The 19,282-nt window shown below is 47.4% G+C and overlaps 1 protein-coding gene across 2 annotated transcripts; it reads left to right on the forward strand.

Annotated features, from left to right (window-relative positions):
* The first annotated feature begins 12,100 nt into the window (after window positions 1-12,100).
* FAM219B (family with sequence similarity 219 member B) lies at window positions 12,101-18,829 on the forward strand. Of its 2 annotated transcripts, none has more exons than XM_012457634.2 (5): window positions 12,101-12,364; window positions 12,585-12,672; window positions 13,689-13,766; window positions 14,208-14,256; window positions 16,045-18,829. In XM_012457634.2, exons 1-5 carry the CDS (start codon window positions 12,151-12,153, stop codon window positions 16,210-16,212), a joined length of 597 nt encoding a protein of 198 aa, XP_012313057.1. In that variant the 5' UTR covers window positions 12,101-12,150; the 3' UTR covers window positions 16,213-18,829. The 2 variants fall into 2 exon arrangements, with proteins under 2 accessions (XP_012313057.1, XP_012313058.1); XM_012457635.3 differs by having other exon boundaries at window positions 16,048-18,829.
* The last annotated feature ends 453 nt before the right edge of the window (window positions 18,830-19,282 follow it).

Raw genomic sequence — 19,282 nt, forward strand, 5'->3', positions numbered from 1 at the left:
TGAATATTGGAAACTGGAGACACTGGAGGTAGGGATGAAAGTTAGGCAGTTGTACAGTGTGATTATAACTTAGGATTTTGAATTACAGTGGTAGCCATAGAAATGGAAAGGGATGAGTTTTGAGAATCACATTATTGAGGTATAGTTGATTGATTGATGAGGGGAAATGAACTTTGGGAAGGCCATTCTGAGATTCGAATGGTGATGCCATTCATATAGGAGTCAGTAAAAGGAGGAGCTCGGCACAGAGTGGAGAAATGGCTACATTTGATTCTGGTTCTGTTAAATTTCAGGCTTCAGTAGGCAAGTTAGGCCAAGAGCTCTGAAAAGAGACTGAGACTAGAGAAAAGAATATAAGGTTTGAAGCAGCAAAAGGTGAGACTTCCAAGGAGGCTGTTTGGAGGCAGATGTGAACTAGGTTGAAGGCTAAAATTGTGGAAGCAGGTACATTTAGACGGAAAGAAGAGAGCAACTTTAGTAAGGTATAACTTACATGTAGCCAAGTATGCAAATCTTAAAGTATGTAGCTTGAGATTTTACATGTGTATACCTGTGAAATGCTGAATGGAGGACTTTTAAGAGCCATTTTTGTGAGGATTAAATGACAGTGAAGCTAGTAAGCATATACAGATGCTCAACAATTTTTTTTTTTTTTTGGAAACAGAGTCTCACTCTGTTGCCCAGGCTGGAGCGCAGTGGTGCAATCTTGGCTCACTGCAACCTCCGCCTCCCAGGTTCAAGCGATTTTCATGCCTCAGCCTCCCTAGTAGCTGGGATTACAGGCATACGCTACCACGTCCAGCTAATTTTTGTATTTTTAGTAGAGACAGGGTTTCACCATGTTGGCCAAACTGGTCTCGAACTCCTGACCTCAGGTGATCACCCGCCTCAGCCTCCCAAAGTACAGAGATTGTAGGCATGAGCTACCACACCCATCCAGATGCTCAATAGATTTTAGTTTCTTGGCCATGTATTCCTGGGCAGTTGAGGTCAAATTGCAGGAGGCAAAGGGGACATCTTAGGCAATGAGGGAGATTCAAAAGATGGCAAGGGTTGAAGGCTTTGGCCTTTCTTGTAGAAGCAGAAGATTTAGTATGTAGCTGGATAGAACTAGTAGATGGAAAGTGATTATTGTTGCCTTTGCATCTTTTTCTTTAATGTATTTTTGTTTTGTTTTGAGACAGTCTTGCTCTGTCACCTAGGCTGGAGTGCAGTGATGCGATCATGGCTCACTGTAGCCTTGACTTCCCAGGTTCCAGCAGTCCTTCCACCTCAGCCTCTGGAGTAGCTGGGACCACAGGTGTGCACCACCATACCCGGCTGATTTTTGTGGTTTTGGTCTCATGTTGCCCAGGCTGCTGTCAGATTCCTGAGTTTAAGCTACCTGCCTGTCTTGGCTTCCCAGAGTGCTAAGATTACAGGCATGAACCACCACATGCAGCCTCCTTTGTATCTTAGGTAAGGTTGAAATTTCAAAGTTTTGTTTAACCTAAGTCAGTCATCTATACCCTTAGAAAGAGATGGGCACTCTGGTAAGTATTTTGTACATGCTGACTTTTAAATCCCTTAAAGGTTGTTACAGCTGTTCTTTAGACTGCAAAAATAAGCCCTATCTTTGGATCACCTGACGTCGAGTTCAAGACCAGCCTGGCCAACATGATGAAACCCTGTCTCTACTAAAAATATAAAATTATCCAGGCATGATGGTGCATGCCTATAGTCACAGCTAATCAGGAGGCTGAGGCAGGAGAATCCCCTGAACCCGGGAGGCCTGAACCCGGGAGGCGGAGTTTGCAGTGAGCTGAGATCGCGCCATTGCACTCCAGCCTGGGTGGCAGAGCAGGACTCCATCAAAAAAAACACAAAAGCCCTCTCTTTTAGCTTGAGTGCTCACATTATGTATTTCCTTTATCTCTAAGAAGGGTTGGGCAAACACAGCCTATGGGCCAGATTTGGCCCACTGCCTGTTTTTGTACTACCTGCAACCTATATGTTGCTCAGGCTGATCTCAAACTCCTAACCTCAGGCTGTCCTCTAGCCTCCCAAGTAGCTGGGATTACAGGCACAAGTCACTGCACTCTGCTCTAGGAATTTTGTTTGTGGTGGGGTTTTTTTTTTTTTTTTGAGATGCAGTTTCATTCTTGTTGCCCAGGCTGGAGTACAATGGCTCCATCTCGGCTCACTGCAACCTCCCCCTTCCAAGTTCAAGTGATTCTCCTGTCTCGGCCTCTCAAGTAGCTGGTATTAAAGGGACCCGTCATCACTCTTGGCTAATTTTTTGTGTTTTTAGTGGAGATGGGGTTTCACCATGTTGGCCAGGCTGGTCTTGAACTCCTGGCCTCAAGTGATCCGCCCATCTCAGCCTCCCAAAGTGCTAGGATTACAAGCATGAACCGCCGCACCTGGCCTGCTCTAGGAATTTTTACCCTTTTTTTTTTTTTTTTTTTTTTTGAGACAGGGTCTTGCTCTGTCACTCATGCTGGAGTGCTGGAGTACAGTGGTGCAATATCAGCGCACTGCCACCCCACTCCTGGGCTCAAGCAATCCTCCCTCCTCAGCCTCCTGAGGAGCTGGTACTACAGGTGCATGCTATCACACCCAGCTAATTTTTGTATTTTTTTGTAGAGCATGTTGCCCAGGTTGATATGTTTTTAAATGTTGGAAAATCCACAAAAAATATTTCATAATATATAAAAACTGCATGAAATTTAGAATATGGTGTCCGTAAATAAGGTTTTATTGGAACACGGTCACACTCACTCATTCATTTACATTTTATCTGTGGCTTCTTTTTTTGAAACAGAGTCTTGGTCTGTTGCCAGGCTGGAGTGCAGTGGCGCGATCTCGGCTCACTGCAACTTCCACCTCCTGGGTTCAGGCGATTCTTCTGCCTCAGCCTCCTGAGTAGCTGGGATTACAGGCACGCACCACCACACCCAGCTAATTTTTTTGTATTTTTAGTAGAGGCAGGGTTTCACCATGTTGGCCAGGATTGTCTGGATCTCCTGACCTCGTCATCCTCCTGTCTCTGCCTCCCAAAGTGCTGTGATTACAGGCGTGAGCCACTGCGCCTGGCTTTTTTTTTTTTTTTTGCTTTTTAATAAATTATGGTAAGATCATATATAAAGTTGATCATCTTGACCAGTTTTGAGTTTGCAGTTGCATGGTATTAGGTACAGTCACATTGTGTATTATCTGTGGCTGCTTTTGCATTAAAATGGCAGAGTGAATAGTTAGCCCGGAGATTACATGGTCCACAAAGTCAGAAGTACTTGCTATTTGCCTGTTTACAGAAAGTTTGCCCACCCTTAATCTAAAATAAGAGAAATAATTTTCAAAACAAGTAAACTTATAAAAATCACTAGGAGGCAAAAGTGACTAGATAAATTCAGTCTACTGGTGAATGTGTCTCATCAGATTTTGTTTCTGCTACCTTCCCCCTCACACACACACCTATTAGATAAATTGAATCAATTCTTTTGCTGTGCTGCAGAAAGTAGGTACATCTTGGTCGGGTGTGGTGGCTCATGCCTGTAATCCAGCACTTTGGGAGGCCGAGGTGGGTGGATCAGCTGAGGTCAGAAGTTCGAGACCAGCCTGGCCAACATGGTGAAACCCTGTCTCTACCTAAAATATAAAAAATTAGCTGGGTTTGGTGGTGGTCACCTGTAATCCCATCTACTCAGGAGGCTGAGGCAGGAGAATCATTTGAACCTGGGAGGCAGAGTTTGCAGTGAGCCGAGATTATGCCATTGCACTCCAGCCTGGGCAACAAGAGTAAAACTCCATCTCAAAAAAAAAAAAAAGAAAAGAAAGTAGGTACTTGATGGATCCTAGCTCTACCTAAAGAAGTAGATGAGCCAGGCGCAGTGGCTTACACCTGTAATCCCAGCACTTTGGGAGGCCAAGGCAGGTGGATCACAAGGTCAGGCGTTCGAGACCAGCCCTGCCAACATAGTGAAACCCTTTCTCTACTAAAAAAAATACAAAAAATTAGCTGGGCATGGTGGCAGGCACCTGTAATCCCAGCTACTCGGGAGGCTGAGGCAGGAGAATTGCTTGAATCTGGGAGGCCAAGGTTGCAGTAAACCGAGATCATGCTGTTGCATTCCAGCCCAGGCAACAGTGTGAGACTCCGTCTCAAAAAAAAAAAAAAAGTAATAAATGTTAAATATGAGGATGCTTCCACAGCTTCACTTGGATGGACGGGGCTTCTACCCTAACAGGATGGGGTCTCTAGCCTTTTTGTTTCCTACACTTTGTTTTAATAAATTTCAAAGCAATTAAAGATTGTCACATTTGTTTATATGTTATATATCGACACACATCACTTCACCCCTGAACACTTCAGCAGAAACTGAGAAAAAGCACTTTTGCCTCCTACATAAACACAATTCTGTTCTATTTCAAGAAGTTTAGCATCAAATACATACAGTTTATATTTCTGAAGAGTCCAGACCAGTTGTATTGTAGAACGTCCTATAATCTGCATGTGTCTGTTTCCTAAGTATTAAAATCTAGCTAAACATTTTTGGCAAAAATACGTGAAATTCCAATAGTATCCCCTCAGGAGGGACATCATGTCAGTTTGTCCTCGAGTCTTTTTATGACATATGCCTACCAGCTGATGGAAGGCAGCATAATGTAGCAGTAAGATGAGAAAATGGGGTTTGGATTCAGACTTGTGTTCAAATCCCAGCCTACTGTGTAACAGCCATATGACTGATTAGTTGCCCACCCTTCTGTGGCTTTGGTTTCCTTATCTGAAAATGGGAGCTACCTTACGGGGATATAACAAGAATGAACGGTTAGCAGATTATGTCCTGTTTGTTAACAGTCATTTGGTTGTGCTTGGGAAAATGGCTTAAGCCTAGCCATTGTCTTCTAAGCTTTGCTAACTATCATTGCAGTTTTTCCTGGCTGTTTGTTTAACTGGATGACAGAGAGCTTGTCCTTTTTTTTTTTTTTTTAATTAGGAAAGCAGAAGAGAGCTTGTCCTTAGCAGCACATTCTATTAGTCTGTGGTCACATCTTGCAGTAGCATTGTTTAGTTTGCCATTTTCCTGCATTGGAGAAGTTTGGTTGAACACCAAAAGTGAGATGTCTCTGTCCTGGGCTTGGCCCTTGTCTTAACCGGTTGAGTATGTTGCTGTAAAGGGATACTTGAGGCTGGGTAATTTATAAAGTCAAGGGGCCAAGCACAGCAGCTCACGCCTGTAATCCCAGTGCTTTGGGAGGCCAAGGCAGGAGGATCGCTTTAGGTTAGGAGTTTGAGACCAGTCTGGGAAACACAGACCCCCATCTCTACAAAAAAAATTTAAAAGCTAGCCGGTACAATGTTAGGCACCTATAGTCCCACTACTCAGAAAGATGAGATGGGATGATTGCTTGGGCCCAGGAGTTAAAGGATATAGTGAGCTATGATCACAATGCTGCACTCCAGCTTGGGCAACAGGGCAAGACCCCATCTTTTTTTTTTTTTTGAGACGGAGTTTCGCTCTTGTTACCCAGGCTGGAGTGCAATGGCGCGATCTTGGCTCACCGCAACCTCCGCCTCCTGGGTTCAAGCAGTTCTGTCTCAGCCTCCTGAGTAGCTGGGATTACAGGCACGCGCCACCATGCCCAGCTAATTTTTTGTATCACGATGTTGACAAGGATGGTCTCGATCTCTTGACCTTGTGATCCACCCGCCTCAGCCTCCCAAAGTGCTGGTATTACAGGCATGAGCCACCATGCCCAGCGACCCCATCTCTTAACAACAAAAAAAGTTTATTAGCTCACAGTTCTTTTAGCTATACAAGAAGCATGGAACTGGCATCTACTTAGCTTCTGGTGAGGGCCTCAGGCTGCTTCCACTCATGGCTGAAGGCAGAGTGGGGCAGGCTTGAACAGAAATCCCTTGATGAGAGGAAGCAAGAGGAAGGGGAGATACCAGCCTCTTTAATAACCAGCTCTCTCAAGATGATGGGGCCACCTTTTCCTGGCCAGTTCATCCTGACCTATTCTGAATCCACCAAGGCCCTGAATCTGCTCCACCTCCTCCTCTGCCTCCCCCTATATCCTATCGACAAAGTGGTCACTCCTTTCTGAAGAACAGGCTGAGACCTTTCTGGGACCAGCTCTTTCTGGGACCTGCTCTTTCTGGAACCTCTGATGGTGCCTGTCTGGGTCTCCGACATGCCTCCTTCCTGGCTTTTTTTCCTATTGAGGAATCAGCTTCAGTGTCACCTCCAAGTGTGACCCTTCACTGGCAACGCAGCTCAGCACAGACTTGCCTGCTTCTCATCTATCTCAAGGAATTAACCAACCTACACCATGTGGCTGAATTCCCTCTTTCTTTCACTCTCAGCACATATATGTGTGTGTGTGTGGTCACATCATCTTATGTGACAATACCTAGTTATATATCTGTACAGATAATTTATATTCACACATAAATACATATCTCTACCCATATATCTAAGACTATCCCTATGACTAGTAAATTTCCACTGCTATGTTTTTATATGTTATTTGTCTCCTCAGCTAAATCCATACTTCAAGAAAGCAGAGATAGTTTTTGTTTGTTTTGAGATAAGAGTCTCCTGTTGCTCAGCTGGAGTGCAGTGGCACGATCTCAGCTCACTGCAGCTTCTGCCTCCCAGGTTCAAGTTATTCTCCTGCCTCAGCCTCCCTAGTAGCTGGGATTACAGGCTCGTGCCACCATGCCCAGCTAATTTTTGTATTTTTAGTAAAAATGGGGTTTCACCACATTAGCCAGGATGGTCTTGATCTCTTGACCTCGTGACCTCAACTTTCCAAAGTGCCAGGATTACAGGCATGAGCTACTGTGTCCAGCTGAAAGCAGAAATAGTTTTTATGGCCCACTATATATATATATATAATTGATATTTTAAAAACTCTAGCTCTCTCAGGAACTAATAGAGTAAGAACTTACCCACCTTCAGAGAGGGTATTAATGTATTCATGAGGGATCCACCCCCATGATCCAAATACCACCTATTAGGCCCCACCTCCAACACTGGGGATCAAATTTATTTATTATTATTATTTTTTGAGACGGAGTTTCACTCTTGTTACCCAGGCTGGAGTGCAATGGCGCGATCTCGGCTCACCGCAACTTCCGCCTCCTGGGTTCAGGCAATTCTCCTGCCTCAGCCTCCTGAGTAGCTGGGATTACAGGCATGCACCACCACGCCCAGCTAATTTTTTGTATTTTTAGTAGAGACGGGGTTTCACCGTGTTGACCAGGATGGTCTCGATCTCTTGACCTCATGATCCACCCGCCTCAGCCTCCCAAAGTGCTGGGATTACAGGCGTGAGCCGCCACGCCTGGCTTATTTATTTATTTTTAAAGACGGGGTTTCACCATGTAGGTCAGGCTGGTCTTGAACTCCCAACCTCAGGTGATCCGCCCGCCTTGGCCTCCAAAGTGCTTGGATTACAGGTGTGAGCCACCACGCCCGTCCAGGATCAAATTTAAACATGAGGTTTGGTGGGGGCAAAGAAACCATACGTAAACCACAGCAGCCCTCCACCGATAGGGCCATACCTTGCATGTAACTAATGTGAGGACAAAGGTGGGGCTGGTGACCTGGGAACCCAGAAGGACCTGCAGATTTGTAGGTTCCATCTGTCAGTTATCTGTGCTCTACCAATAATGAGAGAAGTTCCTTGGGCTAGAGGCCACAACCTGGTGAGACAGTGGCTTCTGAGATGAGAAGAGAGCTTGAAAGGGAAGTAGCAGGATTAAAAAAAAATCACTGTTTTCCATCCCTTTTAATGTTTAACTCCAGATACTTGCCTATGTAAAGGAGTTCAGCTCCAGTGAACAGCAGAGCTAGAATTCTCAACTGATGATGAAGATGTATCTGTCCCAGGACCAAGAAAGTTTAGGGGATAGGTGGGATTCCTGATTTAGAGCCAGGGATAAAGAGTAACTGCCCAAGAGGGTTCCAGAAGCCAGGGTAGTAGTCCTTGCTCCCAACAGCCAATAATCTCTCCCCAAGGATTCACCACCCCCCGATAACAAAGAAACAAGACTGGGAACTGGGAAATGCCTTATTTGTCATCATTAGGTTTGTAGGACCCAGCATAGCATCTGCAGTGAATAAAGGTGAATAAAGCTATGCTGAATAGAGGAGCTGAGGAGCCCCAGGCCCAGCAGGGCAGCCAGCACAAGCACTGGGTTGAGGTCTGAGTAGCAGGGGCGAGGAAGAGGGGCTTTGTGCTCTTTCTGGCAATTCTTGTTCTGGAGCCTCATCCCCTTACAACATAGAGTTGGTTGGGTTTTGTGTGTGTGTGTGGTGGGGGGGGTATTTATTTTTCTCAGGTTCCTAGTGAACATAATTGCTTTTTTTAAATTATAAGTAATTTATTTTTTGAGACAGTGTCTCACTATCGTCTATGCTGCAGTGCAGTGGTGTGATCACAGTTCACTGCAGCTCCACCTCCTGTCAGATCAGCCTCAACCTCCTGGGCTCAGGTGATCCTCCCACCTCAGACTCCAAAGTCTGGGACCACAGGCGCACACCACCATGCCAAGCTTATTTTTCTATTTTTTGTGGAGATGGGGCTTCGACATGTTGCCCAGGCTGCTCTCCACTCGCCTTGGCCTCTCAAAGTGCTGGGATGATGGGCCTGAGTCCTAGTGAACATAATTTCCTAAGTGGAAAAGGGAACTGCCCACATCCAGGCCAGGATCACTGAACACAACTATCACAAGATCACAATTTCATTAATGAATTTAAACTATATAATCTCTCAGATCTCTTCCAGCCCCGAAGTTCTATGATACTAGTTAACTAAAAGTTAAGAGGGGAAATAGAATATTGGTTTTTTTTCCTTTTCTCTTTTTTTTTTTTTGATGGGGTCTCACTCTGTCATGCAGGCTGGAGTGCAGTGGTGCGATCTCCGCTCACTGCAACCTCCACCTCCCAGGTTCAAGTGATTGTCCCACTTCAGCCTCCTGAGTAGCTGGGATTACAGGTGTGCGCCACCACATGTGGCTAATTTTTGTATTTTTGGTAGAGATGGGCTTTCACCATGTTGGCCAGGCTGGTCTTGAACTCCAGACCTCAAACGATCCACCCACCTCGGCCTCCCAGAGTGCTGGGATTACAGGCTTGTGAGCCACTGTGCCTGACTAGAAATAGGATATTAATTCAACAAATATTTATAACTATAACCTTATGTTAAAAAGTGAGTAAGGCACTCTGCCCTTGGGGAGTGTAAAGTCAAATGAGAAAATGAACACTAAATCCTTGTAATACTGTATAAAGGTTGTGTAAATAGCATACATTTCTTGAACACTTACTATATGCCAGGTGCCATTCTAAACACTTTACAACTGAACTTCACAATTCCAATTCCATTAGATAGGTTCTCTTATCTCCACTTGGCTAAAGAAACAGACATAAAGAGGTTTAATAATTTACCAGTAGGTGACAGAGCAAGTAATTTGGCTTCGGGGTCTATGTTCAATCACTAAGCAGTTAACAGCATTATTGATGGAAGATTGGAAGGAGCGTGCATGAAGGCTCTCACATTTGTGCTACAAGTTCTTAGTGATTTTGTGACATTAAGTGGGTTTAGGTCAGGGGTCCCCATGCCCCAGGCCATGGACAGATACTGGTCCATGAGCAAGCGAAGCTTCATCAATATTTACAGCAGCTCCCCATCGCTCACATTACCACCTGAGCTCAGCCTCCTGTCAGATCAGCCTTGGCATTAGATTCTCATAGCATGAACCCTATTGTGAACGTCACATGCAAGGGATCTAGGTTGTGGGCTCCTTATGAGAATCTAATGCCTGATGATCTGTCATTGTCTCCCATCACCCCCAGATGGGACTAGTTGTAGGAAAACAAGCTTGAGGCTCCCACTGATTCTAAGTTATGATGAGTTGTATAATTATTTCATTATATATTGTAATGTACTAATAATAAAGTGCACAATATGGCTGGGCGCGGTGGCTCACGCCTGTAATCCCAGCACTTTGGGAGACTGAGGCAGGCGGATCGTGAGATCAGGAGATGGAGACCATCCTGGCTAAAACGGTGAAACCCCTTCTCTACTAAAAATACAAAAAATTAGCCGGGTGTGGTGGCAGGTGCCTGTAATCCCAGCTGCTCAGGAGGCTGAGGCAAGAGAATCACTTGAACCCGGGAGGCAGAGGTTGCAGTGAGCTAAATTCGCACCACTGCACTCCAGCCTGGGCGACAGAGCGAGATTCCATCTCAAAAAAAAAAAAAGTCCACAATAAATGTAATGTGCTTGAATCATCACGAAACCACCCACCATGTCTCCACCCTATGGAAAAATTATCTTCCACCAAACCGACCCCTGGTGCCAAAAAGGTTGGGGACTGCTGGTTTAAATCACATTTTCTTTGGCCCTTGGTGAAATCCCCATCAGCATAACCAGGAGAAAACCACTTCTTTGAGGGTTTTCTGTTTGTTTGTTTGTTTTTGGGACAAAGTCTCACTCTTGCGTAGGCTGGAGTGCAGTGGCCCAATCTCAGCTCACTGCAACCTCTGCCTCCTGGGTTCAAGCAATTATCGTGCCTCAGCATTCCGAGTAGCTGGGATTACAGGCGCCCGCCACTATGCTGGCTAATTTTTGTATTTTCAGTAGAGATGGGGGTGAGGGGGTTCACCATGTTGGCCAGGCTGGTCTCGAACTCCCCACCTCGGGTGATCTGCCCACCTCGGCCTCCCAAAGTGCTGGGATTACAAATGTGGGCTTCTGCGCCCAGCCAGAAGACTACTTCTTTGGAGTCCACAGGGAACTGGGTACAAATTCCAGGTTTATCAATTAACTGGCAAACTTGATCAAGTCAAATCTTCATTTGTTTAACAAGAATAACTATAAGCGTCATTGGGAGGTTATAACGATTAAATACTAAGCTGAGCCATATGAACCTGCTGCTTCTGGAGGCAAAAACAGTCTAACAGATCATGGGGAGTGGGGGTAATCTACCAGAATGGTAAGGATTCCTTTGTGTTTCTGATTTTTGAAACACTTCAGCCTTAAATTCTTCCTTTTCACCTCTCTTGCCCAACGTGTAGTGCCTACCAACGGTCTGCGTGGCCTTGGGAGCTTGGAGGTTGCACTTTGTTGACCTACCCTATCGAGACCAATAAGTTAGTCAAGGGACAGCCTCATGAGATTTGGCAGTTTCACAAGGATCTGGAGTTCCTTCCAGCCAGCCACAAGAACATCCCTTGGGGGCTAGAGAAGTCAAGAGCCCTGACACATAGCCTGCCACACACAGAGTGCACTTTCACCCTTTCAATGCCTGTTTGCCTTGCTGTACAATGAGTAATGACATTGGTTCTATTTTTAATTTTAATTTTTGAGACAGAGTTTCACTCTGTTGCCCAGGCTGCAATGCAATGGCGCCATCTTGGCTCACTGCAACCTCTGCCTCCTGGGTTCAAGTGATTCTCCTGCCTCAGCCTCCTGAGTAGCTGGGATTACAGGCATGCATGCACCACCGCACCCAGCTAATTTTTGTATTTCTAGTAGAGACAGGGTTTCACCATGTTGGCCAGGCTGGTCTTGAACTCCTGACCTTGTGATCCACCCACCTCAGCCTTCCAAAGTGCTGGGATTACAGGCGTGAGCCGCCGCGCCCGGAGACTGTTTCTTTTTCTAGGAAAGGTCGCTGATAACTCTTGTCATCGTATAACTCTTCAACCCAAGTCCGCTCTTTGGCTGCTCCAGATGTGGGAAGACCCCCAAGGAGACACTGCGAGAAGCAGAGAGCGTGCGTGCGAGCGTGAGTACTCAAACCGTGGGCGCCGGACTGACGCACACGCGCAGCCCCACAACAATATCAGTATTTAATTTCCAGTAGAGACAGAATTGAGCCTAATCATAACCAGACTCAAGCCGCCTACAAGATCTGCAGCGAACACCAAAAGCTAGACCGGAACTGCTCCGTTCCCCGGAAAGAAGGGCGGAACGTTTGGCCCAAGTTCCCACACTACCGACACGGAGAGCTCTCCGGAAGGGGACGGCCCGCGCCTGCGCGTCTCCCTCTTGCTAAAAGAGTCTCCCCTTTTCCCTCGGCTGATCGCTCGTTTGCTGCTAGTCGCTCGTTTGCCACGGGTGGGGTTGCAGCTTTCGGCAGGGCGGGGCCGGGCCATGGCGACCGCGGAGCCCAGCGGGCGCGCGGTGCGGGTGTCTACCCCGGGATCCCAGCCCAGCGGGGCTCGGGACCGCGCGCCGGGAGCTGCCGGGCCACCCTCCGGACACATCGGTAACAGAGCCCTCCGGCTAGGGGGGCGCACCCCCGCGGCCGTGGAGAAGCGGGGTCCATACATGGTGGCGCGCGCACCCTCCATTCAAGCCAAGCTGCGTGAGTGTGGTCCGATGGTCGGGGGTGGTCTGTCCCTGGGCGGGCTGCCACGTACCCAGGGCGGGCTTTGGAGCTCTGTTGGGCCTCGGCCCCGGAGAGAAGGGGTTAGCTGCAGCCTGCTCCCGCCCCTCAAAATCCGTTCGGAAAGAGCGGCCTCCAAGCTTTCGGGAGACGCGGCGGAGTGGGGAAGACCGGCTGACCCGGGCCCTTTAACTTCCAGAGAAGCACCGGGACCTGGCCAAGGCCGTTCTGCGGAGAAAAGGCATGCTGGGGGCCTCGCCGAACCGGCCAGACTCTTCAGGGAAAAGGTCTCAGCAGGCGCTACCTCCTCTGTGCCAACAGCTGTAGAGAAGGCCTTAATCCCCAGGACGGGAGACTGTGCTCTGGTTTAAGGCCGAGCTAGCGATTCCCCTGATGCAACCTATCTTTAAAATGGGAAGAGGAACAATCTCCTCTTTTCCTTTAAGGATGTGATAGGATCAGGGAAAGGTCTTCGGAGTAAGGGAGTTCTGTGAGTGCACAGGTTCATTTGCTATCATTCTCCTCCTCTTCAGGGAGAATGACGAAGAGCAGTGTGGGAACAGCTAGACCTGTTTTTGTTTGTTTGTTTGTAACAGAATAGTAAACTCGGAGCTGAAAAGAACCTTATTCAGTGCCCCCTTTTACAGATGAGGGTTGAAACTCAGAGAAGTGAATGTTAGAGTTAACCCTAACCCTTTGCCCAAAGACTTGCAGTTTTTGTGTCCTCTGATTAAGTATATGGGAAGAGGGGGCTTTTCCTGGTTCAGGAAAGGGGAAGTGTGCTTTTTCCCAAGAGCTATGGGAGGAGTAGAATACAGACTGGGCGCGGTGGCTCACGACTATAATTCCAGCACTTTGGGAAGCCAAGGTGGTTGGATCACTTAAGGTCAAGTGTTGGAGACCAGCCTGGCCAACATGGCGAAACCCTGTCTCTATTAAAAATACAAAATTAGCTGGGCACGCCTGCAGCCCCAGTTACTTGGGAGGCTGAGGCAGGAGAATCACTTGAACCCGGGAGGCAGAGATTGCAGTGAGCCGAGATCACACCACTGCACTCCAGCCTGGGTGACAGGGCCAGACTCTGTCTCAAAAAAAAAAAAATTAAAAAAAAAATAGGACATAAACATTCTAAGGCGCTGTAGCCAGGTACATGGAGCTGCAGGCAGTGGTGGCTGTGACCAGGGAGAAGGCAAGTCAATAGTGCAGTCAATTCCTTTTCCTTCAGAGTGAGGGCTCTGGCTTCCCCTGTGAAATGCCTATGCTTTCATCTATGCTTGGTCTCTTCTCCCCCATCTCCCTTCAGGTCAGTGAAGTTTAACAAGGGCTATACTGCTCTTAGCCAGAGTCCAGATGAAAACCTGGTGTCCCTCGACTCTGACAGGTGAGTACTCCCCTTGGAAATACACCCTAGCAAAGCACCTTAGATGGAACTGAAGATCGCTTGATGTCTTTGCTTGTTCCCTGTCTCCTCCAAGGCCCTTCATGTATATTCCAGGGCTGTTCTCTTCTGAGCAATATCTCTTACCAGGATGGCTTGTTTAGAAGACTCATAGGTAATGATGCCGATCTAGAATTCGGAGCACCAATGTCTGGGGGATCATCCTGCCCTCTTATGTCTGCATTGTTAGTGAGAGTGACCCTGTCCCTGTCAGAACCAATTGAGAGAACCACTATTACTCAGGGCCTGTTCTGGGCTTGAGTTCTGTTGTGTGTGGCCTTTGCTTCGCAAGTCTTCCAGATGCCTTTGCATGCTCTCCACCTTGTGATTTACAGCCGTGCTCCACAGTGCCTCCCTAAACTGACTCTTTTCCTCTTCTCCTAGTGATGGGGAGCTGGAATCCAGATACTCCTCCGGGTATTCCTCTGCAGAGGCAAGTCCAGAGCACCTTTCTGCGCAGGGCCAGGCTGCAGGCAGCATTACCACCACTGCCAAATGCTTGTTTGGTGCCCGCTGTGAGCACAGCACTGTGCCAGACTTCTGGTCTGTTCTACAGTCTTCCACTCTGCCCTCTTCCCCCTGTGGAGGTATAGGTGACTAAGGAGGTCTGTTGAGAATCCAGGAGACCATATACACTCACGGCTGGAAATGATCTCAAAAGTCATGTGAGCTGCACTAGGGAGGCTGAGGCAGGAGGATTGCTTGAGCCCAGGAGTTCAAGACCAGGCTGGGCAATATAGCAAGACCCTGTCTCTAAAATAAGACTCTAAAGTCTTCTAGGCCACAGCTTAGAAAAAGAATCTTTTTTTTTAAATTTATTATTATTATATTTGTTGTTTTTTCTTTTTGTTGTTGTTTTTATTTTTATTTTTTTAGAAAAGGAATCTTTTGATAGAATCTAGCTAAGTGTTTACTAGTCTGTGCTTACTTGAATGCTTTTTATAATTGGGTACACACCACCTCCAAGAAGCCTTGCTGCCCACCCTTCCCTCAACACACACATACACACAACTTTGAGTAGCTCTTAGAGAGATCTTCCTTATTAATCCGAAATGGTTTTTACAGCCTGGGTCCATTGGTCCTTGTCCTGCTTTCCAGTGTCACACAGCAACTCCAGTCTCTCTGAGGTCAGCATTTCTGTCTTTCCCCTGCCCGTCTTCCACCAAGCTTGCTTTCTTCCAGACCAAACAACTTCTGTTTCTTCAGTTGCTCCATCTATGAAAACTCAGGCTACAACACTACTGGGATAGCCATGTGGCCATTTTTCCGGAGTGACTGTCCCAGATAGAAACCCAGGGATGTAAAGTCCTGGTGTTTACAGCTCATTCTCTTTGACAGAGGTGAAAGCCCTGGGGACCTGACTGTACACCACTGTTTTTTTTTTTTGTTTTTTTTTTTTCAATAAAGACAGGGTTTCACCATATTGGTCAGGGTAGTCTTGAACTCCTAACCTCAGGTGATCCACCCGCCTTGGCCTCCAACTTAGATTACAGGCGTGAGCCACCACGCCCAGCCTACACTACTGGTTTTTCTTTTTTTCCTGGAAATCTTGGCTAATCTCTGAGTTTCTGCCACAGAGAATAGAGGCAGTTTGCAAATCGTGTCCTCCTTAAATGTCTGAGTATCAAAGATTGTGTCTAAGAGGAAGTCTTACACTTTCGCCAGCCTTACTTCTTATTCTTATGCTCAGTGAACTGATGAAACCAACCAACAGATTCCACTTTGCAGGGACCCAGCTCTGCTGGCATCAAAGGATAAGTCTAAGTCTAACCAGCAATGTGTAGACAAAGCTACTCACCACACCCTTCCACCGTAGCCCATGTTCTACTATGCTAGCCCATTGTTCTGTGATCTTTATCCCATATTCTTCAGCCTTGATAGGGACTAGTCTGGGCTCCCAGTGGGAACAGTCAGGGCACTGATTTTCACACATAATTGGGAACTTGATAGTTATATGAATGCCTCAGGATTTAGTGAGAACAGATCCCCTGGGGGTCAGTGACAGTGAAGCCTGGACAGTACTAAGGCTTACTGCTGGCTGAGCACAAGTAGGAGAAAGTGGCACTTTGTCCTGTAGTCCAGGGATGTGTGGGTTTGGCCTGGTGGGCGGGGAGTGGGCATGGACAGGAAGCCCTGATAAGGGAATGTGGGCCTGTCTTTTGGGCAGCGGTTATTTCTGCTTTGCATCTTGGCCTATAGTTCCCTCCTCTCCTTCTCTTAGCAGGTGAACCAGGATGTGAGCCGGCAGCTGCTTCAGGATGGGTATCACCTGGATGAGATTCCAGATGATGAGGACTTAGACCTCATCCCCCCTAAGCCCATGGCTTCTTCAACGTGCTCCTGCTGCTGGTGCTGTCTTGGGGACTCTTCCTCCTGCACCCTCCAGTAGACATTACCCTCCAAAATGGGCCCTGTTCACCATGAGGCCTACAAAGCCCTGTTGGCCACTCAGTTCACAGAGTGCAGTGAGCACTGAGGTCACTGACCCCTAGAAAGTGACCTGCAGGTAGCCCTTACCTGTTGCTTCTCAGGCCAGAGGCCCCCATCTGGCCTGTGGGGTGATAGGTAGAATTATGCAGATTTCCTCTGCTGTTGGAGCAGAGTTTGGAGAAGCCACTTTAATAAGGGCAGGACAGAGGAATTCTGGTTCTTGTGGTGGGCCACAAAGGTAACTAAGGAAAACAGTTGCAGACAGCTTGACTGGTATTTGTCATGGTGCTTCAGGGAGGCACAAAGAGCTCTTGTGCCAGTCTGGGCTAGATAGTGTTGTATGGAGGCAGAAAATAGCACTTTATGGTTTATAGCTGGCAATCCAAAAAAGTTTAACTGTTTTGAGACCAGTTCGAGAAATTCCATTTGCCCTATTCTTCCTAGCTCTAAGATGGGTTGCAGGCCTGACCTTCAAGAGAGCATAAAGTGAGTCCTTTTTTCCCTCTTCGGGTTGCCCCTGTCTATGACAGGGATAGCAAGTTGCTTAATGACAGCATGATCCTGGCTTCCAGAATCCCTGGACCTGGGGCATCCCCAGACCTGGGGCATCCCCAGCTGGTCCAACTGTCTGGGTGAGTTTAGTGACTCTGGTTCGCCCTTCCCTAGTTAGAGAAAAGCTGCTTCAACATGTTCATATTTATTTATTTGTATTTCCTTGGTCTGGGCTTGTTTCTTTCCCAGTCTTTGAGCTAAAGATTGGGTCGAAGGTACTGGGGCTGGCCCCAGAAGGTTGCAGTTTTTGTTATTACCAGCAGAGGGAGCTACAGGGGAGCAGTCCAGTGCCTTCCTATTTGTTTCGCTTTTTAAACTTTTGAAAAGTAGCAATGGGTGAGAGTGGGTATAGAGCAGTGTGGGCTTTGTCCTAGACTGAGGCTTACAGACAGGAATGGGAGCAGAGACCTAAGCCAGCTCCTGGGCCCTTGGCTGAGATCAGTCAGCCAGCATAAAGGGCCTCCCTTCCCTCCAGCGTGGACCATTCCGTTGCCAGATTCTTCTGGTCACAGCATGGGCCTCATTGGATACTCAGGACTGGGCTTTAAGCAGACCTCTGGGTGTAACACAGCCTCTTTCAGCCCCCAGCCCAAACACAGCAGAAATAGGCATAATTTCTGCTGTGACACCCCCTGCCCCCATACTGGAGAGTGTCTCTTGCTATACAGTATACCAAGCCTCTTTCTAGAATTTTTTTCAATAGGTGTTTTTGGTTTTGTTTTGTTTTTTGGCCTCACCCAGGACCATGGTGAGTGTTCTGCTTTGTTTTATTGGAGACAGGGTCTCTCTGTCACCCAGGCTGGAGTACAGTGGTGCAGTTATAGCTCACTGCAGCCTCCACCTCTCAGGCCCAAGCAGTCCTCCCACATGGTGAGCTTTGAATGGGAATAGACAGGGTTCCCAGCCCATTAGTCGGGATTGGGGTATAGGTTCCACATGGGAAAGTATCCAGTCTCTTGCTTTACTCAGTGTTCTGTGATCACTGGAGGCATATGAGGGACAGCACACTCTTTTTGCTCTACCACAAGGGGTGACTGGAAGATGAGAAAGTCTAATAAAAAGATACGGCGTTATTTGTTATTTGTCAGACAAGTGTCCTCACGATGGTAATCCTGTGAGTGCTTGATGGACATCTTTGTGTTTTTCTCAAACCGTGGAAGGTTGAGAGGAATATACAGTATCTGGGCGCTGACTTACTCTCCTAGCTAGCAGCATCACGGCAGGGAGATAGGACAGAGACCAGAGCCATGCCAACTTGGGGTCTGGGGAAGAGGAGGCAGATGGTCACTCTCTTCTGGAATGGGACTCTGCAACTCTACGCAGGTGGCTAACATTCTGAGCACTTTGTGCAAATGCCTGCGGGGAGCAAGAACATCTCCATCCTAAACCCCTTTGCCATCCGCAGAGATGGGGGCCTTGTGTCTGCAGAGGTGACGTGCACATGTGGAAAGGGATCAAACGTAGCACAGTGTAAAGACAGCGGTGTGGGTGGAAGGACCCAGCGCGTGCCGGGAGGTGGCTATGGAAGCTAAGTATAGAGCCACATCTCTGTTGGAGGTGGTCAGGGCAGAGTTGCCTGGGTGTTTAGCAGCTGCTAGGGGTGAGGGTGGCAGGACCTCAAAACCAAGGCCCTCTGTTGTATCAACTCTGGCATATTCAGCTGCAACTGTCCTTGAAGAAGAAGAGGTTTCTAATCTGGGTCCCATGTAGGAGGGTGTTACCCTGTAGAAAAAGCTGGAGGGACCTGGTGGGACAGTGTGCAGTGAGGCATGGTAGAAATGGTCAGTTGTTTAGGGCCAGTAGCCACATACCAAAATACCACCAATGTGCCCAGGGCCAAACTGCCTTAATTCAGAGTGCTGGGTGTTCTGCAGGTGACAGTTTCCTGGGGAGAGGGGTGTGTCCAGGCTCACCTCCCAGACACGAGTGGTACCATATGGTGTTTATGTACCGCTCTACCGAATGCTTGGCTTGCACTTCTACAGCTCTGTACATTTATAAGAATAAATGCAATCACACTAGTTGAGCTGTGTCTATGTTGCATTAGGATTTTAAAGAAAGGTCTGGATATCCTGAAATGAAGAAATAGCTTAATAGCCCACTACAGCAATTCCTTCTGGAAACTCCTTCCCCTTTCTGCTCTTCCTAGGGGGCACCACTTTCGGGCCTGTTTCATTGGACAGCGTGAGTGAAATAGGCCGTTGCAAGTCACTTCTCTAAAATGGGTTCCCTTTAGCAGACTTTTTCTAGCTCATCTTTTTTTTTTTTTTTGAGACAGAGTCTTGCTCTGTCGCCCAGGCTGGAGTGCAGTGGCGTGATCTCGGCTAACTGCAACCTCTGCCTCCTGGGTTCAAGCGATTCTCCTGCCTTAGGTTCCGAAGAAGCTGGGATTACAGGTGTGTGCCACCATGCCCAGCTTATTTTTGTTTTTAGTAGAGACAAGAGTTTCACCATGTTGGTCAGGCTGGTCTTGAACT

The sequence above is a fragment of the Aotus nancymaae genome, unplaced genomic scaffold, assembly GCF_030222135.1.
Source record: "Aotus nancymaae isolate 86718 unplaced genomic scaffold, 86718_ANA_hifiasm-v0.15.2.pri h1tg000003l, whole genome shotgun sequence".
Classification (NCBI taxonomy): domain Eukaryota; kingdom Metazoa; phylum Chordata; class Mammalia; order Primates; family Aotidae; genus Aotus; species Aotus nancymaae.